General features: G+C 41.5%; 1 protein-coding gene across 1 annotated transcript; it reads left to right on the forward strand.

Moving 5' to 3' along the window:
- The first annotated feature begins 3944 nt into the window (after positions 1 to 3944).
- Positions 3945 to 15331, forward strand: Lin7c (lin-7 cell polarity scaffold C). The gene is made up of 5 exons (XM_075961683.1): positions 3945 to 4016; positions 7280 to 7398; positions 7888 to 7959; positions 10728 to 10937; positions 11572 to 15331. The coding sequence occupies exons 1-5, from the start codon at positions 3980 to 3982 to the stop codon at positions 11725 to 11727; spliced, it is 594 nt and encodes a 197-aa protein (XP_075817798.1). The 5' UTR covers positions 3945 to 3979; the 3' UTR covers positions 11728 to 15331.
- The last annotated feature ends 9850 nt before the right edge of the window (positions 15332 to 25181 follow it).

Genomic DNA, 25181 nt, shown 5'->3' on the forward strand with positions numbered 1-25181 from the left:
AACTCAGGTCTTCAGGTTTGGTGACAAGTACTGCTAAGTTACACACCCACCAGCCCTCTTATTGGTCCTGTTGTCTGCACTCTCCAACCATTCAAACAGTATTTGTAACGTAGGTCTCCTAAACATTTTCATAATATCTGTAACCAAGAGTGACTATTTCTATTTGAAAACATGAGACTAAAACAGCTTAGATTCCAAGGTAAAATATATCAAGTTTTACCTTACTTAATATTATTGCTTTTGTTTTTCATTATTTTCATTTTATTAAAATGCATCTAGTCAGGTTTGTGGTGGCATGTGCAGATCATCCTAGCACTTTGAAGACTCAGAAAGAAGGGCCATAACTGTTTTTTGGGGTTCGAAGGTTTGTGGGTATGACTGTTCTGCCTCTGTGTATGTATATGCATCATATACATGCCTTGTGCCCATGAGAATCAGAAGAGCCTCAGATTCCCTGTTACGGAAGAAAAGTTTGACCTTGTGCTCCACTGTTCTGACACTCTGTGTCTAAATGAGCCAACTGCCACCCAGTTTCAGTGAATCGTCTTGCTCAAAGTTTCACTTGAGAAGAACAAATCCTCAAGGCTGCATCATGCACAAAAGTCAGTGTTTGGCTTCTGGGACACATTGGCTTATTTTTTTTGTATGGTTTTATTGAGCTGGCTTAGGCAGAATTCTCCCCAGAGAAATAAAGAATACATGCTTCCTAGTAAACTTTTCCCCACTTCACACACTAACTGGACTTGGATTTTCTGGGAACATTTCAGCTGAGAAACTGGAACAACAATTAGGATCACTTTCCAAGCAACCATCAAGTTCGATTTGCTTGGCGATCTTGATTTTGAGCTCACGGAGATTTGACTTGAGGCCTGATTTCATCTCCAGCTCCAGCAGCGCCTGGCAGTTATCCAACTTAAGTTTTTCTCAGTTGAGTTTCATGATCTTGACACTTTAAATGAATATGGCTTATTCCTGGGGGGAAATGTTGCTGTGGGTTCACTGGGATCCTGACCCACTCCACCTGAGCTACCTGTAAGGCCAGGCCAAATAAACTGCCTCACCACTACTTTGGAGTAAGGCTTTTTGCCCACAGGGGCCGCAGCCTTTCCCCTAAACTCAATAGAAAACTGTCAATGGTTAACCTGAAGTATCAACTTAACTGGGCTAAAAGATGCTCAGACTGGGGATAACAGCACAAGCCTTTGATCCCAGAACCCTAGAGACATAAACAAGTGGGCCTCTGTAAGTTGGAGACCAGCCTGGTCTACATAGCAAGTTTTAAGACAGTGAAGGCTGCAGAGAGACCTTGTCTAAAAACAACAAAAGGATAGCAAGATAGCTGATAAAGCATTATTTTTGGATGGGCCAGGGTTTTTGCAAAATAGCTTAGCATTTGCTTGATAAATTGAGAAAAGGCCACCATCAGCAATGTGGGTAGGCAGCATCTAATCTATCCTGTGAGGGCCTAGATAGGACAAAAGAGCAGACAAGGGCAGCATTCTCTCTGGTTAGAACGGGTTATATGCCTTCTGCCTTTGGAGCAGTGGTTCTGGGCATCGGGTCCCCAACCACAGACTAGGAGTTACACCGTTAACGTCTGCTTTTATTTTAACCTTTGACTTTGTACTGAAACTATTACCATCTTGTTTCCTGTATTTTCCCATCTCTTGTAGGCCACAGATCATGTGGCTCTTTATCTTTCATGATCACTTGAATCAATGTCTCATAATAAATCTGTGTGTGTGTTTCCATGCATGTGCACCCATGTGAGTATACACATTCTGTTGGTTTTGTTTCTCTTGAGATGCTAATAAAGCAAGCATTCTAGAATCATCTTCATTGGTTCCCTGTTTTTCTGATAGTTGGACTCAAGGGCCAGGTATGGGCTAGGCTCTACCCCTGAGCTACAGCTGCAGCCTAACTTCTTAATTCTATGGGGACACATTTGCTAGTTGCTTTTGAGAAATTATGCATGGAAAGTAATTTTTTAGAACATACATGTTTAATATAAAATTGTGGATCAAGCCCAAGATGTTTTACACACTAGACAAATGCTCAAATGCTGGGCTACATCTATAGCCCTAAGGCATCTTTTGGTATAACTTTAGTTCTGATAATTTCATAAGTATAATAAATGGACTCTTCCCCTTTAAAAAAAAACATGTACTTAAGAATCAGAATGTATTTGGAAGCAGGTCCTCTGCTTAAGTAACTAGTTATGATTATGATGACAGCATAGTGAGTTGGAGTAGGTCCCTGGTCCAATATAACTGTTGTTCTTATCAGTACATGCTCTGATGAAATAATAGAATGCCACGTGACAACGAAACAAAGATTGGAGCAACGCAACTGCAAGTCAGGAACACCAAAGACTGCCAAGAAACTTCTAGAAAGCCAAGAAAAAACAAGGAAGGATTCCTGTAGATTCAGAAGGAACACAATGCCTTTATTTTAGAAATGTGAGACAACTATCTGCTGTCTTAAGACATTCCACTTGTTATTCTTTGCTATGGAAGCTCTAGAAAACAAATAGCAATCCTAGTTAGGGAGTTACTTTTCTATCAAATTGTATCACTTGCAGAGTTCTTCCAAAGATGTTAATGAAAAGTGCATCCGATTCTGATTACTCGTCATTAGAGGGCGACTTTTTATCCTCTAGAAATCTTTATGGTCTTCTATTGAAACCTGGAATTCTGGAATTTTATGATTATTTCACAATTAGCAAAGACATGGAAAAGGACTACTTCAACGGAGCAGAGGATAGGATAGAAGATGTAGCTCAGACAAGCTACATCAGCAGAGCCTTTGTGTAGCACATAAAAGTCTGTGGGTTTGATTCTCAGGCACTGAAAAAAAGTGTAGGGAGAGGAAAAGTTAATGTGTGACCCCAGTTCATAAGACTAGTTCCTATCAGCATAAAAAACCTACATAATTTGCATCGAGTATGAGGAAGTTTGACGACCACTATCCAGTGGCAGAATTCAATTAAGTCTTACACAGAAGTCTGCATTGGCTCTACTTAATAGTATGTAGAAGACTGTAGTTGAACAGAAGGAGTAGATCCCCAACCGTCAGGTACTAAACCAATCCCCTTCTGGAGGTGTTGAGAACGCAGATCCAAGGGATTTGCTAGTCAAATCCGAATTTCATGAAAATTATTTCACTTAAATTAGGGACTAAAAGGTCTTGGGGTCACAAAATTTTTAGAAGTGGCCTTATTAGGGCCTAGAGAGATGGCACAACCATTAGAAGTACTGGCTGCTCTTCCAGCCAGCATGGGGTTAGAGTCTCAACACCCACATGGCAGCTCATAACCATCTTTAATGTCAGTTTTAGGGGATCCAATGCCCTCTTGTGGCCTCCATAAGCACCAGGCATGTAAATGATGCACAGACATTCACTCAGGTAAAACACCTATACGTACCAAAAGTTTTTACAAATTAGAAATTAATCCTACAAAACAACATATAAACTTCATACTTCATTTACAAAAGATTTTGGTCAATTAGAAGCGTTACTTTCTGATGCATAGAAGCATATTTTCTCCCAGCCAATTACTATGTATTGTCTACCCTTCTGCTCAAACAGACTTGTGGAAAAGAGTCAAATTGTGGATTATTACTATTTTTTTTCTAAGAGTCTTGGACGTGTAGAGATGGTCAGTGTGCAAGTCCAAGGTCAGAGGCTGGTTACCGCAGACCAAGCAGGGCCTGTAACTAAAGACGTGACTTCCCCGAGGCAGGGGACAATTCGGGAGATCGGTTCTTTTCAACCTCAGATGGTTGGAAGTGGACGAGCACAGAACGAACAGCGAGCAGCACCTCGACGGCGAACACTCAGCCGCCACAGCTCTGCGTAGGGGACCCGCATCCTTCGGGCTCTCGCGTTACTAACCCTCCTCACCCTTCCGGCTTCCCGGCCCCGCCCACCGCGGGCTCCGTGTCGTCACTTCCTGTGGGTCCGCATCGCCGAAGAGAAGATGGCGGCGCTGGGCGAACCTGTCCGGCTGGAGAGGGGTGAGTGCGGCGGCTCCCGCGACCGCGGTGGGCGGAGCGGGTGGGGACTCACGGAACGCCTGGCGGGCCGGAGCGGAGGCGAGGTGGCCGGGGCGCTGACACCCGGAGCGCCTCCCCGGCCTTCGTGCCGGCCGCTGCTCGCGGGAGGCGCTGGCTGCGGTTTGAAAGCTCGTCGTTCACCCCGACGGTGGGCGCAGCTCGGTCCTGACGACCTGCTCACGACGGCAGACACGGACACTCCCTGGGTCACTGCAGATGCGGCTTTCGACTTTATAAACCCTAAAAGCGAGAGCCCCACTCGCTGTTCGGCACTATCTACCTTCATTGCCCCCCGTGCGTGAACGAATTCGTGTGCCCTCTCGCCCTCGTTCGTACACTTGGCAGACACAGGCACATTCCCACATAAACTCCCTCTCCCGCATTTCAACACAGACGCCTTCATTACTCTGACCACAGCCTCCTGGGCCTTGAGTTGGTATTTCTTGGCTTTTGCATTCCTTCCCGTCACGGAGGGGGGTGGGGGATGCTTTAAAAACAATCCGACTGGCTTGGTCTTGTGAAGATTACGTAACTAGGTGGAGTAGTAGTTAGTTGTAAATCACTCCTAAGTGCGATACTAGTTCTTAGAAGCCCAACAGTTGCCAACCTGGTTGGTTGATTGCTTCTTAGAGCAAACAGTCACGAAAAATAAAACGTGCTGTGGAAGTAGTCTACCGGTGGCCAGTTGCAGATTTCCAACATTTCACTCTGCCCTGCCCAAATCGTTAGATTTCAAACAACTGGAGCAAGCTTTTTACAATTGCAAGTTAGAGTACTCAGGAAGTGCCTGTTGGCAAACAAAGCATGGAATGGAGTTTGACACTACTTTGCATATATTAGTACTTGCAGTCTCTATATTAATATTGTCCAAGAAGGAAATAATTTTAAAGTTGGTGCACTTAAAAGAGCCGCTTTCCGCGGACTTGTTTCTCTCCAGCCTATCAGGGCTTTAATTAAAGCGGCATTCAGTGACCGAGGGTAGCTTGGGAAAGACTAAGGTAGGCTTACAGCTGTGACATTTTCTTCTTGAGCATAATGTCAGTGTGCCTTGTGGATAGAACAAATCTGTTGTGTTAAGCAGAGTAATTGGAGGTTTCTAACAAGTTGGCATTTTTGGTATTTTTAAATGAAGCACAAAATGTGGACCCTGATCCTCTGGCATTTGCTGTTTGCGGTTACAAAATTTTTAGTTATACAGTAGAAAACTCCAAATGGTGGCGATGAAGGCCAGTTAACAGGGTCAGCAAGTCAGATGACATCAAGTCAGATTCTGATTGAGGAATCTTAACAGACCTGGCAGATACTCTCAAGAGTTCACAGTAAACCAGCACCTATGAGTAAATTCCTGTCTGTCTTCTAACTCATCAAAGTATAATTCACCAGAGCACAAACTCTATGAGCTTTTTGGTACAGTTTAGATTTAATAGAGTTTAGCTTGCTTCCCAGTGTTAATTTGCTGGACTTCTCTCTACTCCTTCCTTCTCCCTTCCGCTTTCCTTCTTTCCACCGCATTGGCTACTGAGTTGAGGGCATTGCACATGGTAGGTGAGCACTCTACCACTGAGCTACATTTCCAGGCCTACTTACAGGATTTTAGTGTGGATAATAAATCGTAACTTTGTAAGCCAGCAACTCCAGAAACAACATTTCCTCGCCACTGTGGAGGTGGCAAATCAAAGCAGAGGTAGTCTGCTTGATTAAAAACAGTTTATGCTTTTATTATCCAGAACTGAATCAACGCTTTGTTTCCCTGCTCAGTTTACTTGGACCTTTTCATCTGCAAGTGCAAAGAAAAGTCCTAATTCTATGAAGTAAATATCTGGTTCTTTAGTATAGCATGAAATCCAAAACTTCCCCCACCAAGTCAAAAGTGTTTAAGGACTAGAATATGTAGACTAGTAGGAATGCTAATCTTTGGAGGTAAATGAACAAGATTAAAATTTACTGAAATTTTGGTTAATTAGTGTTAGTAATACATTTAGGCGTGGGTGCAGAGAAACCTTGGGGATCAGAACAGAGGTCATGATCCCCTCTGTTATAACATGAATTATAACATGAATCTTTATCTTCGAAAGTTCTTTGTTCATAAAACCCATTTGGACATTTCCCAATCACAGTAACCTAATTTGTGTGTGTATGTGTGTAATTCTTTTTTTTTTTTTTTTTGTTTTTCAGTTTTTTTCTTTTTAAGTTGTGTGTGTTAGATGGTGGTAAGAGACCAGACAAGGTTGTCAGATCCCTAGAAGTGGAGTTTTAAGTAATTGTGAGATGCCCAAGTGAGTGCTGGGAATCTGGAATTGCTCTTAACTGCAGAACTTCTGATCCCTTAGTGTTTGTTTGTTTGTTTGTCTGTTTGTTTATTTTATTTTATTTTTTTTGGTTTTTCGAGACAGGGTTTCTCTGTAGCTTTGGTGCCTGTCCCGGAACTAGCTCTTGTAGACCAGGCTGGCCTCGAACTCACAGAGATCCGCCTGCCTCTGCCTCCCTAGTGCAGAGATTAGAGGCCTGTGCCACCACCGCCTGGCTCCCCTTAATATTTCTTAAGATTAGTCCATACCAATGTGACATATATGTGCTTTGAGCCTTTTTATTTCCTTTTCTTTTTCCCGTATGCGTTACTATTATTGATGTTTTACAATCTGGGAAACTTATCCAAGGTTACACACAAGCACTAATTAGAATCAGGCTGATAAAGCTATTTTTTTCTTTCTGTTTTGTAAACTGTATCTGGACATGTCTAAATTAAAACAGTGTTAGTGATCCTAACAACTAATTGCATTTCCATGTGTCATGGAACAGTCTGTATTACATATGTATCATGTTTTCCTTCCGGAAGTAACAGCAAAGTCACTAGCACACGGTCTCTTGTACTGGTTGGCCGCTTTGGTTACCAATGAGATGATTAGGTAAATTTTTATTGACTGAATAATGGATGAAAATACTGTTAACTTTTCTGATTAAAGATTTTTCTTTTTTATTATATATTCTTTGTCTTTTGGGGAATTGGGGGTTTGGGGTTGTTTGCTTTGTTCTTGAGGCAGTATTGAAACCCAAGCTGGTCTGTAACAGATGGTGATCACCCTGCCTCAGCTTCTGGAGTGAGGATTATTGGTATTGGGCACCACACCTGGCTAGCCTTTGCATTAATTTTAGCACCTGCAATGTTCTAAAGGAATGAGAGAATTTTTAGCAAGAATTACCACTTGTGTTTTGTTTTCCTGTAGATATCTGCAGAGCAATTGAATTGTTGGAAAAACTACAAAGGAGTGGAGAGGTGCCACCACAGAAACTTCAGGCTTTGCAAAGAGTCCTTCAGAGTGAGTTCTGCAATGCTGTGAGGGAGGTAAGTTAACATGGTTGATATTTGCTTAGATTTGAGTTAATTAGCTACAGAAATACACTGAAATCTGAATTCAGAAATACAATAGAAAATGAACTAGAGCTGGACATGGTAGCTCAAGCCTGTAATCTCAACACTCAGGAGGGTGAGACAGGAGAATGCCCATGAGACCTACACAGTGAGTTATATATAGATCAGCCTGCCTGAAAAAATAAAACATTAGAACTGGTGTTGTCTCTCATTTTTTGGAATTTTTAGCTGGGCGTAAGCTCAGTGGTAGAATTGAGATGCAGATTTTGTATGTGCCTAACATGTATGAAATCCGGGGTTCAACTCACAGTACCATCATTAAAAAAGAAAGAAGTTTTTTTGTTTTTTTTTTTGAAATGCCAAATAGGAAAGCATTTAGATTTTACAAAAATGTCTTTGGGAAATTTTAACATATTTGTTAGCTTCTCTAGAACTTAAATATGAAAACTTTGTGCTTTGCAGGTGTATGAGCATGTTTATGAAACTGTGGACATCAGTAGCAGCCCTGAAGTGAGAGCTAATGCAACTGCAAAGGTATCAAAAGTGGGGCTCCAAAACACAGAAACTAGAACATGGCCTGGGAGATAGCTTACTGGGTAAAGTGCTTATCCAAGCAATAGGGCATAAGTACAGATCCCCGACTTCCAAGTAAATGCTCAGAATAACAGTGTCTATAACCCTAGTGCTGGAGGAATAAAGAGGTGAATATCCTGGGTACTCACTGGCCAGGAAGTCAGCACATGCTCACACAGAGACATACAAGCTGTCTGTATATGTGTGCGTATATGTATGTATGTGTATATATGTGTATATAAAGTACAGAAGTCATAATTGAAGATTTAACATGCAATTATAAGATATATAGTATCTTTTAAAACTAGCGTATATTCTAAACTATGCTATACATCTCAAGTACTAAGAAGTAGGAATGTTTTGTTGGCTTTATAAGATTTTGTGATACTATTTGGGCAATATACTGAGAATACAGTAATATGTATAGCATACCTTATATAATTGTATTCAGTACATTATGCAGATTTGTGATTATAATCAGTGAAGATGACTTCATTGTTGATGAAGAAGCATAAAGGTACACTGCTTTCCTTACCCCACACAGCAATGCATGAACGATAATCCTGGGGGCCCTAGGGTAAGCCCTCACATTGCTCTTGGATTTTTCCCTTGACTTTGGCCCTGCACCTATTGGACAGTGTTAGTTGGTCTTAGGCCACTTCCTCAGGGCTGTCCATGACATGAAGTGTTTGTGTGTGGGTGGGTTTTTCTGCGTTTTTGTTTGTTTTGTTTTTGTACCGATGTTATTTTCCTCAAATAACTCAGACATTGAGCTAGATGTTGTTATGTGTTTTACTCTTTTCTCTTTAGCTCTTGGCTTTTTTGGGAGCCACTACCCAGCTCCCAAATAAATCACACACAGAGATTTATTCTAACTTATTAATACCCAGCCTTAGCTTATTTTGTTTCTTTCCAGCTTTTCTAACTTTTAAATTATTCTGATTACCTTTTGTCTCTGGAATTTTTCCTTTTCTTACTTCTGTATATCTTACTTTCACTATATATTTTACTCCATGGCTGGCTGGCCCCTGACATCTTCCTTTCCTTGTTCTCTGTTTCTTGCTCCTCTTCCTCATTTCTCCTCCTATTTATACTCTCTGCATGCCAGCCCCGCCTCTCCTTGCCTCTGCTTCACTATTGGCCATTCAACTCTTTAGAACTATCAGGTATTTTAGACAGGCACAGTAACACAGCTTCACAGAGTTAAAAAATTGCATCATAAACAAAAACAACTCATCTTTACATCAGTAAAGAAAATATTCCACAGCATAAAGTAACACACCTTAAAATAATATTCCCCAACAAGATGTGTATCTTATGTACTTAGAATACGTTAACATATATTACAAGTACTTAATAGCAGGCTATTTTGTATTGCTAGTTACTGGTTCACAAAGGGAAGTACCGGCGTCTTCATTAAGTACAAGTATTTAAACGTGTAGGTTTCATTTGGTCAAAGTTGCTAAATTCGTAGACACTTGGGGTTTGGTCAGGTGTGTGGGTCTAGTTCAGTTTCTAGTGTCTGCCTAGTGTGCATAAGGCTTTGAGCTCCCTCAGTCCTTAGCACCACGTAAAACCAGGTGTGGTGGTATATGCCTATAATTTGGGAGGTGGGACAGGAGGAGCAGACATTTAAGTTTATTGGGTCTGTAACATGCTTGGGGCCAGCCTGGGCTAAATTAGACGATGTCTCAGAAAAGAAATTTTTTTTTTTTTGCAAGTTTTGTCAACATACTTGCAATCCCAGCACTTTAGGCTAAGGCATGAAGAGTTTGAAGCTAGCCTGTTTTATGCCTTCACCCCCAAAAGCAATTGGTTCTCTCTGACTTATAGCCCTCAGAGCTTGCGAGTCTTGGCTGTTTGTAGATTGGGGTCTTTTTAGTGCTTCTGAGATAGTAGTTGGCATTCAGTACATCTCAACGTCTTTTCCCTCCCTCCTTAGTTTTGATTTTCCATTCAGGATGCATAATGAAAATGGTGCCTTTAAATGGGAAAGGAAACAGAATGTAAACCCGTGTTAGAATATAATCAGACATAGTTATATCTCTTCTATATCATTTTCTTTTTAGTTGTAACTAGATACTTTAGCTAAAGCAACAAAAAGCATCTTTCCTTTTCTAAATGTTGTGTTATTTCTTGAAGTCTTTGTTATTTAGTATTTTGTTCAAACAATATAGCAGCCAAAATGACTTCCTAGAAGGACACATTGATGTAGGTAGGTTGTGCCTTGCCCAGGGGCTCCTGAACCAGCTCAGGGCTGTTGGCATCCTCAAGCAGGGCTTCCCTCTTAATATCTACACATCTGTCGCATGCCTTCTTGAGCAGCACTGTGCACCTGCGGCAGCATGTTTCTGAGATCTGGAGGAGCTAGTGTGATCTGAAGTTTACTTTCTACATGAGCTCTGAGCATTTATATTTTCAGTTATCCCCTGCATACTTGTTTGACTTACAGTGAAGTTGTGGAAGCTCACAAATGAAAAGCTGTGTGGTTCAAAGATGTAGAACGATGCACAGTGCTTTTCATATCTGAGTCCCTGGGTTCAAACCCCAACCCCTCAAAAATAAGTTTATTCACTCGGGAGGCAGAGGCAGGCGGATCTCTGTGAGTTCGAGACCAGCCTGGTCTACAGAACTAGTTCCAGGACAGGTTCCAAAGCCACAAAGAAACCCTGTCTCGAAAAACAAACCAAAAAAAAAGTTTGTTTCTTAAATGTGTATATTTCTTTCAGGCTACTGTTGCTGCATTTGCTGCCAGTGAAGGGCACTCCCACCCCCGAGTTGTTGAGTTACCCAAAACAGAAGAAGGCCTTGGATTCAATATCATGGGAGGCAAAGAACAAAACTCACCAATCTATATCTCACGAATAATTCCGGGTGGAATTGCTGACAGACATGGGGGCCTCAAGCGAGGAGATCAGCTACTTTCTGTTAACGGAGTGGTAAAGATAAATCTATTTATTTTTGCTCTTTGTAATAATGCGATGTAGCCACTTGGGGGTGCACTGGAGCTATCGAATCAGAAGGTAAAAGGGGAAAGCTTCCTAGACTGAGTTTTAAAACCCCTTGAGAGAAGCCCAGGTGCTACTGCTCTGTGCAGTGTTGTGTGGTTGTTTTGGTAGCTAGTGGTAATGGAGGTTTTCGGTGGGTGAACACTTAACTCATAATACCAGGCAACCGCTTGACCACTGAGTTAGATCCCCAGCCCAGAGTTGTAAGTGTAGGCTATAGAGCAACTCCAGTGTAAGTCAGCAGTGCTTTCAAGGAGCTAAAGCTGTGTGTTAGGTTAGAAATAAACCGGCATTTTACTTGTGTAGAATGACAATTATTTGATCTACTGCTGCCTTATTGCAGTAATAAGGTGTGTATTCCTACAGTGCACAAATGTGTCTAATATGACTTCGCATTGATTAAAACTGATGGAGTACGATTATTATTTTTGTAATGCTGAAATGAGTTAACGCTTACAATGTTTAATTATGTTTTAAACATTTTTTTACAGGTTGGATTACTTATGAACTTGTTTACTTATTAATTATTGAATTACGTGTTGTTTGTGTGTGTGCACTTTTCCAGAGTGTTGAAGGAGAGCATCATGAGAAAGCTGTGGAACTACTGAAAGCAGCCCAAGGGAAGGTTAAATTAGTGGTGCGGTATACACCAAAGGTCTTGGAAGAAATGGAATCACGCTTTGAAAAAATGAGATCGGCAAAACGCAGACAACAAACCTAATCATTTAAAAACTTTATGTTCCTCTTTGCTTTTAGCTAGAAAAGATTTACTTGTGACCTACTGATGGCCTCAATGCCAATGATTATAAAACACCAGAAACTTCCGTGAAATCTTCTTGCCATTTTATAAATGCCTATTTTAGCATCACTTACGGTTATAGAGAAGCATACACTTTTTTTCTCACGAGAAAAAGTAAAAGGTGATGAGGGCAGTTCTGTCCTGCTGTTTTTACAGGCCTTTTTCAAATGCAGAGTTTGTCACAAAGTTGTTATAGATTTTTAAAAATGCTTTTTTAATATTAAAATGTACTTTTACATTCTTAATCTTTTTTTAAAAAGAGGTTTCTTCATTTGGCAACTTATTTACAAATAACAGTTCTCCAATATTTCCTTTGGCTTATTGCAATTTCTTTGTGAAATTTCTTTTCAGGTTTCCAAGAAATTAAACCTAGCAGTCTTGCCTTCAGCGGTTTATGACACTGTGTGTTGGCGTTGCTGCTGCATTTTGTACTTAGAACATACATAAAATATCTGTAATCCGTGGTAAATCATAGCTATCGTGGAACCTTTCTACTTTTATTTAAACAATGTATATGTATTCATTTATACTGATTTGTAAAAGTAAGTTTTTAAACACTGAAGCAATCATTGATGAAATGTGTATTCTTTCATAATATTTAAGCAGGGAGGTGAGAGGATGTAATTTGATTTTTAGCATTAATGACTAAATCCCTTATTTATATTTAGCACTATGTCATAAATTATAAATGCAAACCAGCTCAGATGTCAACTTTTCAAATTTTTATGCTATTCATTTGTATTTAAATATATTTCTCATATTTCGGTTCTTCCATGCCTAGAGATGAGTCACTTAGTTTGTGCTGAGAGAAACAGAAGCAAGACAAAGAATAACTTCAAGTGTGGTGCCTGAAGAGCCCAGCATAATTACTGACCCAGCTTCGGTACCGATTCAAGACAGGAAGGAAAGACAAGGTTTGTTTAAGATTTAGAAACAGGCAGCTTCTTAAGTCTCACAATGAGTGGAGTTCAGAGTGCTTCATATCTTTATGATCCAAATAGCAATGGGAGTTTGAACAAGCTTTTTACCATTTGTCCACTGGATGTCACCATTTTACTAAAAGGCAGCTATCGTGTGATTGTGACTAAGTCTTCTAAAAGCTGAAATCAAAGTTGATTCATGTTCAGTCGCAGACTATAGGAACATTTCTAAAGGGCTTAAGTGACAATGTTAAGAAACTAATGGGTTGAAATGCAGTAATTTATCATAATTACAACTTTATTATCTTTATTTTTTTTAAAAAAATGGGCATTTTGTAACATTCCTTCAGGAAGAATGGAAGTGTGTACGTGTTTTTGCATGTTTGTGAGCACTGTCAGTCTTACAAGAGATCTGCAGTTTTCAGTGGTTTTCAGAGTAAAAGTCAATCAGCATTGTTATTTATCATTTAGGAATTGAACACTGGATTGTGCATGGTTGAATGTCTTTAGTCCACTACAAAATGTGCTTGATATTGATAGGATCATGTTGAATTGTATATTTTCAAAATTAGCTGATATGTTTTTAAAATGTTGACACCAAAGTAGTATAGAAGAGTATGACATATTTTAATTTAATTGTAAGATTATTAGAGGTATTGTTGTAAAACTCTGTATTAAAGTTGGTGCATATAGAACAGTAATATTATTGTTGTGCTCGTATTCGTACTTCACGGGGCAAGTACACCCTGGGGAAACCTTGTCTCAGCCCAGCTACTCGGCTGCAGTTGCTCCTGAGGACGCATCAGCGTTCCGTTATAATTACAGCTTCCTGGTTCATGTTTCAGCAATTGCACAATTTCAGCCAAGTTACAGTTTTTTTTCTTTTTTTTAGTTTGTCGAGTAAGCTTTTCTGCAGTAATTCACAATCTGTTCTTTCTGTGGGCTGATACCTATTTATAATTCTTAAAAGTAACTTAAAGGAGCCAAATGCATAGCTTTGCTTGGTATGATTGAGCATGAGTAGCAATAGCTTGCTTTCATTGATACAGTTCTCGTAGCTCAGAATTTTAAATATTGACCATAGGAAAATGCCGTGGCAGATGTACAGTAGTCTTCTTGTGTAACAAGAAAGTGAAGGAGCATCATCTAATAAATGGATGGTTTGTGAATAAGATCAAGTAAGCAGTAAATATATAATAGTGTTTGTTTTATTTGTAACTTACAATGCAAATTTCCCTTTGCCCCAGTCTTCCATTTATTTTCTTAAATAGTTCAGACTGAGTTGACTTGGTTCTCAACCTTAGCTGCATGTTAGAATGCCCTGCAGAGCTTAGAACTTACTGATACCTAGGTCCCTTCCAAGAACAGCTAAGTCAAAATCATTTCTTTGTTGGTTAACAATTTTATATAATGTGTTTTGACCAAGTCTACGCCCTATTGCCTTTAGAAGCTCATTCTGTGTAGTTCTGATGGAAACCCACCTTTGAGAAGCACTCGCTCATGGAATTTCCGATTATACTGGACTCTGGAAGTACATTTAATCACAAGCTCAGTAATGATTGATTGTATTTTTTAGTACCTCTTTATGGGCTTCAAAGATATTTGGCTTTTTTTATTTACAATTCACAGTTGACCTTTTTGGAAGTCTCTACATATCCCTAGCTGTCCTGGAATTCACTGTGTTAACCAGGCTGGCCTTTAAAGTGGAACCTACCAATAATTTAATTGTAAAACTCAGTGCTTTTTCCTTCTGCCCCATTTACCTTTAAAAAAAGCTTTTAGGTTATTTGAAAGAGCATGTGTAAAATTGTCAGATGCGAAAGCGCTGAGTGACGATTGTGCGCTGTCTCCATACAGCTCCTTCGCCCGTCACTGTGCCCACCATTGTAGCCGTGTTTAAAGCTTGATGGTTTCGTTTTTAAGATCGTCTTCCTATTGTAAAATTTTAAGGTATTTTATTCAGGTACTTTGTTTACAATTAAAATGAATAGAATCTAATAGGAGATATTGTTATGGCTTACCTGGAAAGCATTGCCAGCATGACTTGGTGTAGACTTAAAAGAATACATGTGATTATGATGTGGAATGATCATTGACATATAAGGACTCTAGTGATTGTACCTCCTAAATAAATGTCTGTGCGTTTTTAACTTACAGTCGTTTCTCTTCTGGCAACAATCTCATTTTATAGTTTTTAATTGTCCAAAATTTACGAGTAATGTTTATTCAGAGGTTGTTGAAGTGATAATAGTTGCATAATAGGGAACATCACTTGATTATTAATTTAAAGAAGTTTTAAACTAATTTGTAACTGGACATGGTTTTTAAAATACTGGCAAAGGTTTGATACACTTGTACTCTTTTCAGTTTGAGAAAATAATTTGGAATGGGAAACAGTACTTTTCCAATAGATGAGTCATTTAGCAATTAAATTCTGATTCAAGGCTTATTTAAAATATATTTGTATGAGTCATGCTTGTCCTTTGCATTTGACAAAACTGATACAACTACAAATAGATGTATTTCTGAACACTGTGTATAAAATAACCTTTAGAGTAAAAGCAAAATCTGTGGTGATTCCTGAAATAAAACTTCAGATTTCTGCAGTTTGTTTGCCTTTCATAAAATAGAACTAAACAGAAGTTTCTCTTCCGTTACTGTAAGAGGTGGTGTGATGTGGTTGACGGCATAGGCCGATACCCAGCTCTTCTCTTTAAATCCTACTTTGCCTCCATACTGTGAACCTTAGACAAGGTACTTTTCTGTCCAGTTGGAATGCCCTGCAGAGCTTCGTCTTGTCTGTCATCTGCAGACAGTGTGTCTTGCTCTCTCATTTGTCTTGAAGCTCCTTGAAGGATGCCTACAAGTATGAGTCATGCAGTCCCCGTATGTTAAGTAGCTCTAGGATCCTGTTAGCTAAAGGAAGTCGTTGTGCAATAAGATGGCTCAGCAAGTCAAGATAAATGCCACTAGACTTGATGTCCTGAATTCAAGCCCCTGTACTTGAAAGAAGCACTCTTGTAAGTTGTACTGTGACCTATATGTATGAGCAAATACACATACAAAATGAGGTTTTTAAAGTAAATTGCCAAATTTTAAAATTAGTGGCAGTTTGAGGGATATGTCAATGAGAATTGTTAGAAAATAAATTCAGTTACAATAGTTATTAAATGAGAAGGCAATTTGTAAGGAAAGCGACCTAGCTCTGTCTTTATAAGACAAGGGGTTACATGGGTAATAAAGGCATGGGCTAGGGGATAGCAGGGTAATGCTATATAGCTCAGAGGTAGAGTGCCCACCTGCCATACTTGAAGCCCTGGATTTGAACTCCAGACATCCAACCCCCAAAAAGGTTTTCTCAAAAAAATATGACCAGGCAGCCAGGATGAAACAAAATCTGTGAGGCATGTAATCTGAAAACATGAAAATTGTTTCTGGCTTTTTTTTTATCCTGAAAGCCTAGAATTTCATTATAACTGTGACTTGACCTTTAACTTCATGTCATACCACGTAATGGGCTGTTTTATGTCCCTCCAGAAGAAGCTGTGGAATCCCAATTCCTACCTTACGAGAAAATAGGTCTTTCCCAAAGTGGTCAAGTGAACATGGGTGGTAATTCAAGGAGGTGCAAATCCTCTTCTGGGAGATTGAAGCACAGGCACCACGCCACACAAACACAGGGCAGGGATCAGGGAGCTTCTGCCATTTGCCAGTAGACCCACACCAGAAGCAAGGAGGGTGGTGTCTATAGATGTCCCTCAGCATGCAGAAGCAGCCAGCCCTGATCTTGAACTCACATTCATTCAACCAGTTTATAATCATTTGTCTGGCAGCACTTTTATCCATAAGAGAATACACCCTGTGGTGGCATCATCTTCAGGATCCAGCACTGGACCAGGATTCAATGCGGCTTCTTCCTAGTACAATAAAGATTTCAGTAGAAATCTTGAGGAAGAGGATTGGATGCCTGACCCTTGAGAGCTAGAGGCTTACCTATACTTACTTTCTGTGGTGGAGATGCCTTCTTACCCACCTGCAGCTATGTCTGGAGCTTTTCCTCCTAGTGGCCGCCTGGGCACTCCGATTTCACAGAGCACAACTTTCCTTATTTGAGTCTCTTATCAGCATGGCATAATCTTTCTCAGTTAAAGGTCTAGAGCTGGCAGTGTCTCTAGTCTGGGGGAAGGTTCTACAGCAGTCGTTTCTCCAGTTACAATGAGAGTTTGTCTTTGGCCAGAGATATTTCATCTGTGCGGGCTCCTAAGATTCATCCTCCTGAGGAAAAGCATCAGTGCAAGCAGAAAACACTGCAGTATCCTTAAAGTCTCCTTATGCTGAGGGCAAAATCCAGGTGTTTGGATATGATCCTGGGAGTTCTGCATAACCCATCCTTAGTTCCTCTCATGTCTGCAGTTCCCTCGACCTACTCCTACTCACCACTCCACATTTGGGGGTGGGTTGTTTGTGTTGAAGTGAGGTCACAGTGCAGCCTAAACTGGCCCCCAATTCATAGCAAGAGTACTGCATGAGCCACCGTGCCTGGCTACCGTTCACATTCGGCTAAAGGATAGGCAGGTCTATACATACTTTAAGCCTTCACTATTAGCCAGCTTCTGTAGACCAGGGCCCATAGACTGTTCTCTCCAGACCTCAGCTCCTCACTATGGAGGGAGTGATCCCTGCAGAAGGAGCACAGGTGACCATTAAGGTAAAAAAAAGATCCAGCTGCTAGGCAAATTAATACAGAAATTTGGGGGAGACAGTTGTTTGATTAAATGTTGAATGTCTAGAGATAAAATAGATGTTTTTCTCTTCTTTCTGCAGAATTACCTGAATCTTGTACATACTGTGGAAATATTCAAGCACTGAGCTGAGTCCCCAGTACAGTACAGTTTGAAGCCTTTGTTGTAGACGTTGGTAGACATGGAACTTGAAAATGCAAAGTATCTGATTATTTCATATTTCCTTTGAATCTGATGAGGTTAAGGAGGCAGTAACAGATTTTGGGTTTTTGGTGGTGGTAGCAGTTGGTTTTGTTTGTGAACTTGAGATCTTATATCAATCAGCCCTCTTAAGTGCTGGAGTAGAGGCATGCACAAACATGCATGTATATAATTTTGTATGCAGTTGAAAATGCAGACATTTACAGGGGGAAAGGCTGTTACTACCTTTTGACAAATGTCACCCAGACATTAGGGCCCCTTGTGTCCTTAGAGTTTCCCATCTTAGCATTTTAGAGATGGTAGCAGAATGGTAGAAACCCTCCCTCGTTCTTTTGTTTGTTTGCCTGTTTTTAATGAGTGTGTATGATGTGATTCCTACATGGTATACCAGCTGCTTCATTTTACCTCTTTAAGATGCATGATGCCCATAAATGATCTAGATAAGGAAACTGAGGCACAGAAAGATTGACTTGATCAAAGTCACAGCTGGTAGGGTCTTCTCTCAAGAGAAATACTAACGTTTGTAACTTCTGCAGCTATACTTCCTACTAGTGATGGTAACCCTCATAAAAATATCCTAGAAGAGAGGATTCAGGAAACTTCTTGCCAAATAAAGTCAATCCAGTGTGGTATGTATGTACTTACCTTCTGTAAGTAGGGAGCTAGCTAGTCAGCCATGTCTTCACAGTTTAGGGATGACCATCTCCTACTTTGCCACAAGGTGGCACCAAAGAGCCATTGCTTCTATCTTAGAATTTAGTTCTTAACAAACTAAGGAAATTTGTGCTTGAAACATGCTAAAATTGAAAACTTCAAAAAAAAATGGAACTTTTCAAATGTAGACAAAGAACTCTTCCTAGTAATACCCTAAGTAATCAAACCTGTAGGAAATTTCAATGGAAGTGAATAGTTACAGTCTTGGTGGAGTGTACATAGTTATGGTTTTGTAATTGTGAACAGTCTTAATTGAAAGGAAATATCTTTGACTTTGAGTCTTCTTAGCTATCTAGCAGAAAGTCATACATTTGGGCATGAGGTTACTTCAGAATCAGGACGTTTTAAACATTGACAATCCGGGGTCCATCTCAAATCTACTCTAACCGAAACAATGGAAATAGTTCTCTGTAAATTCTATTTTCAAAATCTTCCAGGGTGATTTCTGTGTAGACAGCCCTGTATCAGTCAAAACTCTTAGTCCTTAGTAGAATGGATCATGAGGTCTAGCTACAGAAGAGTAGGTCCTCCAAAAAGAATCCAAAGTCAGAGAGGTGGGCCAGAAGGTAAAGGTGCCTTCTTGCCAATACCTTGGCCTAAGTTAGATCCCAGAGACTCTCATGTTGTGTGAAGAGTCTGGCCAGCTGCCCTTAGATCTTCTCTCTCAATAACAGCATGTACATGCCCACATACGTACACACACACAAATGCACATAAATGAATAAAAGCTTTTAAGGATTCTGAAAATATTCAATAAATAATGTGTGTTCTTTCAGACTAAAAAGAGTGAACAAGCAAAGCTGCTGTAATATGTTTCCCTATCACCTCACGTCTCCCATTCTCCTGCTTCACATGAATTTTTAGTTTTCTCGGTTATTCTTTAAAGAGACTTTATGTGGCTTAATAATCGGCAGGAGCTGGGGGTGGCAGGATCACCAGGTAGGATAAATCATAACTGGTTTGGCCAAGCAGAGGAATGGGCAGAGTCTGCCTTGGTCCAGAGACACCAATAGAACATAAACACAGAAGTATTTTGTCACTTGAAAAACAAAACAGAATGGTTAGAACTTACTCAAACTCTGCACATACTGAGCCATGGCTCCCAACAACTCCATCCTGGCCATCCAAATAGCCTGTAGCAGGGGCTGAATCCTTGTGGGGGGTTTTTTGGTTTTTTTGTTTTGTTTTGTTTTTGTCTGTGGGGAAGAGGAAGGTTTTGTTTTGTTTTCACTTCACCATTTTTCCAAGTTAATCAGAATCCTATTTATAGTTGGTGGTGTGCTTTTTAAAGAAATCACCTTGGCCTGGAGTGATGGCTCAGCAGTTAAAAGCTCTTGCTGCACTTGCAGAGGACCCAGGTTTGGTTACCAGCTTTCCCATGGTGGCTCACGACCATCTGTATCTCCAGTACAGGGGATCTAACAACTTCTTCTGGTTACCAAGGGAACCCAGCAGGCAAAACATGCATACACGTAACAAATAAATCATTTTAGAAAAAAATTTAAAAATGAAAGCATTGCCTCTAGATGTTTTATTTCAAAAGACATCTTTAAAACTTGATGATGATTCTCACTGTCACTCTCCTTGTCCCAATGCTAAGGACCAGGACTCAGACTTGTCTGTTGGGCTCTGCCTCTGAGCCACACCCCCAACTCTTGTACCTGTCTTGTACCTGTAAAAAATTTAGTATCCAGGTTAGAAAAGGAAAGGCAATTCTTAGAGTGTGAAGTCCTCTCTCCAATCTCTATTCAAAGCTTCTGCTTGGGTAGGACTTCCGCCTTTTCTAGATTTCTTTCTGTCCATGTTCATGTAGACAGGATAAGTCTTCTGAGGACGTCACTGCTTCAGCGATCCATCGTCTCGCCCAAAAAGGCTGCTTTTCCTTGTGTGCACGAGTTACATGTGCTTCTGTGAAATAATTCTCGTGCTAAGGCCTTTCTAAAGCATTGAAAGCTTGTTTAGAATTCTCAAAAGTACCCAATTTAGACTTTGCACACAAAAAAGCAGGTAAAGGTACTTGCCACCAAGGCTGAGGACCCACATACGTGGTGGGAGGAGAGAGCTGACTCCCACAGGTTGTCCATTAACCATTGTTCTTCACACATGCACAGTAGTGTAGCACGCGCATGCCACCCAATTCCAAAATCAGTTACCATTTTAAAAAATTAAAGAAAATGCTCTTTGAAAAGAAAACAAAAATAAAAGGAGGAAGGGAAGGCAAAGGAAGAAGAGAAAGAAATGACTCCAATCTGATGATGAAACAAGGTTGGCATTTTGGTCTTCACAAGGTCTCAGCATGACCAGGTGATAACTGTCCTAGGCTCCTGTCCTGATTCCTCCCCCCGCCCCTTACCCTTACCTTAAGGCCAAGGTTCTATGCACATCATTCTTGTCTGTCTCATCACTAGCTTAAATGCTCTAGACTTGGAACCCATATGTGTTTCATGTACAGTCCAGACACTGTGCCCTGGAAGCTCATTCTCCTTATGTATTGGAACTGAAGGGAAAGATTATCTAGAGAAGATCAGATCTATTTTATTTATTTATTGATTGATTGATTTTCGAGACAGGGTTTCTCTGTAGCTTTTTTGGTGCCTGTCCTGGAACTAGCTCTTGTAGACCAGGCTGGCCTCAAACTCACAGAGATCCGCCTGCCTCTGCCTCCCGAGTGCTGGGATTAAAGGCGTGCGCCACCACCGCCCAGCTGAGAAGATCAAATCTAAAAAGACTTAGGAAGTGGTGTCTGTCTCTCACTGTGGCTCTTGAAAGTATCAAAAGGACACCTTTTTTGTTTTGTTTTTCTTTGTTTTTACATTCTTTATTGAATCTTTGGGGCTTTCACATCGTACACCCCAATTCTGTTCACTTCCTGGGACCCCATAGTCCCCCCTCATCCCTGTTGAATTTCCTGCATCCACGAAAGAAAACAAAATAAAGTAAGCAAGCAAACAAAAGCAAGAACAAAAAAACAAAACAATAAACAGTAACAGAACAAAAAAACCACACCCAAATCAGCAAAAAAATCCTGCTTCTCCCCTGACTCTCCATCACCTCTTCACCCATCCTGATGGCATCGGAGGCCTCAGTGTGTCATATAGTTGTCTCATCGGCTCGATTGACAACTGTACATGGCATGAGTCCTTGGTCTGGTTCAAGGCCTGTGTTTTTTGGTACACCATCCTCACTGGATGTTTGCTGGAGCTCTTCTGGGGTATCCTGTGTCTTGGAGATATTGTGGATGTCGTTTCACAGGACCAGTTCCTTCCGGAGCTCCAGAAAGACCTAGATATGGTGGATGGTAAGGTAGGCCAAGCCAAGGCCCAGTTGTGGGCCTGAGTGTTAGCCAGGCAGGTCAGATGGAGCCACTCACTGGGGCCACCTGCCTCAGTGGTGGAGTCAGCTCCCCTAGGTACATGCCCACAGGGTAGGTTCATCCTCGTGTGTGGTAAGGGGTGGGGGCTCTTTCAAGTGCAGGGGCCAGCTCTCTTGCTGTAGTAGGCAGCAAGAGGGTAAGGCTAGCTTTCCCAGGGCAGTGAAGGACTAGCTCAGTATAGTCCTCTGATTTCATCTCATTATTCCTAAGGCCTCCGGAGGTGCCACTGGCCACAGAAATTATCACAGACCACAGCTGTAGCTGGATCACAGACCCAGATATGACCCTTGGCAGCAGCTTAGGACAGGTCGACATCCTGGGTAGAGGGAATGGCCACTCAGGTGGGAATGGTTCCAGCAGTCGTGTGGTAGCCGGATACAACCAAAAACAGTTTGCAGCCTCACCCCTATGCCTCTATATGACCATTTGTGACAGTGCAGGACCCATACTTCAGATCAGACCCCCAGCCGCGGTATAACCATGAGCGCCAACATGGTCCTTAGCAGCAACGCGGTCTGGACATCGCCACTGCCTTTAGCGGTAGAATGGCCCTAAGGCACTAGCTTGGCCCTTGATCTTGTGTGTCTTCATGCCCTTCTATGGTAGCAGGAGCATCGGACGTCAGCCACGGGCCCTGACATGGCCCTCAGCTGCAGCTCTGGCCCAGCTGTCACCATATCATTGAGTAGCTGAGTGGCCTGGATGCATCCTGGTCCTTGGTCACCAACCCAGACGCAGGTTGCTTGTTCGACTCTGGACTTCTTCATGGTGCTCGGTGGCATGCAACCGGAGTCATGCAACCGGAGTCATGAGTGTTAATCTGGACCCTGGGCCACGGACCCAGATATGGCCCTCGGTGGCAGCCTAAGCCCAGGTGACACCCAGGGTAGTAGTAGCACAGGCCAGCCATATCTGTATGGCCCCTGCTGTGACATGGTCCCCCTGACTCCACCCAGGCCACAGGCCAGATCCAGGGCCTCTGTAGGAGCCCTAGTGGTAACCTGTGCCATGGAGTTCAACGCAGACCCCAACTGCAGTTGGGCCACGGGGGGTTTTTTGGTGGGTTTTTTTGTTTGTTTGTTTTTTGGATTTTCGAGACAGGGTTTCTCCGTAGCTTTTTGGTTCCTGTCCTGGAACTAGCTCTTGTAGACCAGGCTGGCCTCGAACTCACAGAGATCCACCTGCCTCTGCCTCCCAAGTGCTGGGATTAAAGGCGTGCACCACCACCGCCCGGCAACTTTTTTGGTGTTTTGAGACAAGATTTTTCTGTGTAGCCCTGGCTGTCTTGGAACTAGATCAAGCTGGCCTCCAACTCAGAGAAACGCTTGCTTCTGACTCCTGAGGGCTGGGATTAAAGGCGTGCACCACCACTGACCTGCTAAAAAGGGTGTTTTATCTGGAGTTGTCTACCCAGGCCAGGAGAGTAAGTCATTGATGATATATGAAATGGACTGGCTCCCAGAATGGCCTTCAGCCAGCCTGCCGGTGCTTCACCACCAGCCTGCACACCCTGCACAAGGCGCATGTGTATTTGGCATTTACTGATATCAGCCACCCCAGGCATTGCCCCACACCAGCCAGGAGAGCCAGAGGACCAAAGTTAGTCATGTGTAGTTTAAAAGGTATTTGAAACTTGTTAATAATCTTACATTATCATTTGTTCTATGCTATTTTAAATCCTGTCTCCAAATCCGACACAGTTTCTCCTGCATAATAACACTTTATGGAGACTAAAACACAGGAGGAAAGGGCGAGTATGCTAAAGCAGCTTACATAAGACCATGACTACACCGCAGGCTTCAGGACCCCGACGTGGGAGCATTTCCATTCCAAAGCCCATAATACAGACATGGAGAGTCAGGGCATAGGCACTGTCCACTGTGGTTGGGGCAGCGAATAGTCATCTTGCAGCTCTAACTACTAGACTTGATATTTTCATTATTCTCTTAATTGATTGTGGGTTAACACGCTTTTGTATGCATTTATGTCTAGTATCTATGGATGTACACAGTCATACATCTTAGTATACATATTTAGCATATAACTTCACCTGTACTTTTACTTAAACTCAATAGTCATTTCGTACAGGCCATGAGGTTACATCAGCTAAGAAATAATTGTGGTGTATTTTGGATAAAAAGTTACATGAACCCCAGTGTTCAGAATACCCCTGAGTCATTCATGCCAGAAAAGGAGACCCTTTGAAGCTTATAGTGGTTAATTTTGGGGTTGTTTTCCAATATAATCTTTAGTACAAGTTTGCCTAGACATCATATTTTCATTGTTTGATCTCGGCTCACCAGAAGAGATGGATACATTTGAGGCATAGCCTTCTAAACGTTACATAATCTCCCATAAATTGGCTTCCAAAGATAAGAGGAGTTCAAATGAAGGATCTGCACCGTCCAGAACTGGGCTGGGAACCCAGTTGGGGCCTGTGAGCCACAACTAACTCAACACTTATTTTATCTAATAATAATGATGTTGATTATTATTATAAGAAGTCTGAGAGGACTTCTAGGTAAGATGACCAGTGAAGGAGAAGAACCAAAGTGGGGAAAAAGGCTCTCCATCCAGGCATGGTGAACCACAGCCCACATCTACAAACTAACACTTGCAAAGTGAAGACAGGAGGATGTATTGTTCAAGGTTTCCACGTATAGTGGTCCATGCCTTTAATTTTAACACTCGGGAGGCAGAAACAGATGGATTTTTTGAGTCTGAAGCCAGCCTGGTCTATATACCAAGTTCCAGGCCAGTCAGAGCTACATAGAGAGACCCTGTCTCATGAAAATAAAGATAGAAAAAAACTTCAAGGTTGTTCTACACTACATAGTGAATTTAAGGCCAAGCTGGTCTCCGCGTGAAACTGGGGTGTAGGGTGGTGATTATTCCAGAGAGAGATCTAGTTCCAGAAATTCACCAAGACAGAAAAACACAGACAACTCACAGAAAAACCAAGGTGAAGACAGCTCTCTCTGTGGCTTCCAGAGGTTAGGATGGAGGGGAAGATTACTAAAGGTTAGTCAAGTGGCCCTGATAAGAGTCTTTCCTTTGGGACAAGTTCACAGCCCTCACAAACCTCAAACACAGTACAGGCTTTTATGGTTCAATGGTTCATTCTTCAGATGGAACACCGTGTTATCATTCTATATGTGGGCAAGGGTCCGGCACTATCTTGAGAGAGAATTTATTATTTAGTAATAAATACTAATTATCTTTAGCTGAGCTACTGTGGTCACCTGAAGAGGAAATAAACACAGGGTGGGGAGCTTGAACTTAATCTAACGCATTCCCAGGGTGACAGACAGCCCTGGAAGGCAGTTGCAGACAGCAAGATGGCCAGATAATACAAGTAGAAAAACGTAGGCGGCAGGACACCCAGCTCAGGCAGATAATTGCACAGGGAGACACAGTCCCAGCCTC

This window comes from Microtus pennsylvanicus, chromosome 2 (genome assembly GCF_037038515.1).
Source record: "Microtus pennsylvanicus isolate mMicPen1 chromosome 2, mMicPen1.hap1, whole genome shotgun sequence".
Taxonomy (NCBI): Eukaryota; Metazoa; Chordata; class Mammalia; order Rodentia; family Cricetidae; genus Microtus; species Microtus pennsylvanicus.

What these genes read in the sequence shown, in the direction of transcription:
- Lin7c (XM_075961683.1), top strand. Translation starts at nt 3,980, where the DNA reads ATGGCGGCGCTGGGCGAACCTGTCCGGCTGGAGAGGG. An exon ending in GAGCTAATGCAACTGCAAAG is followed by an intron (nt 7,960 to 10,727) that starts GTATCAAAAGTG and finishes TATTTCTTTCAG; the next exon opens with GCTACTGTTGCTGCATTTGC. An exon ending in TACTTTCTGTTAACGGAGTG is followed by an intron (nt 10,938 to 11,571) that starts GTAAAGATAAAT and finishes GCACTTTTCCAG; the next exon opens with AGTGTTGAAGGAGAGCATCA.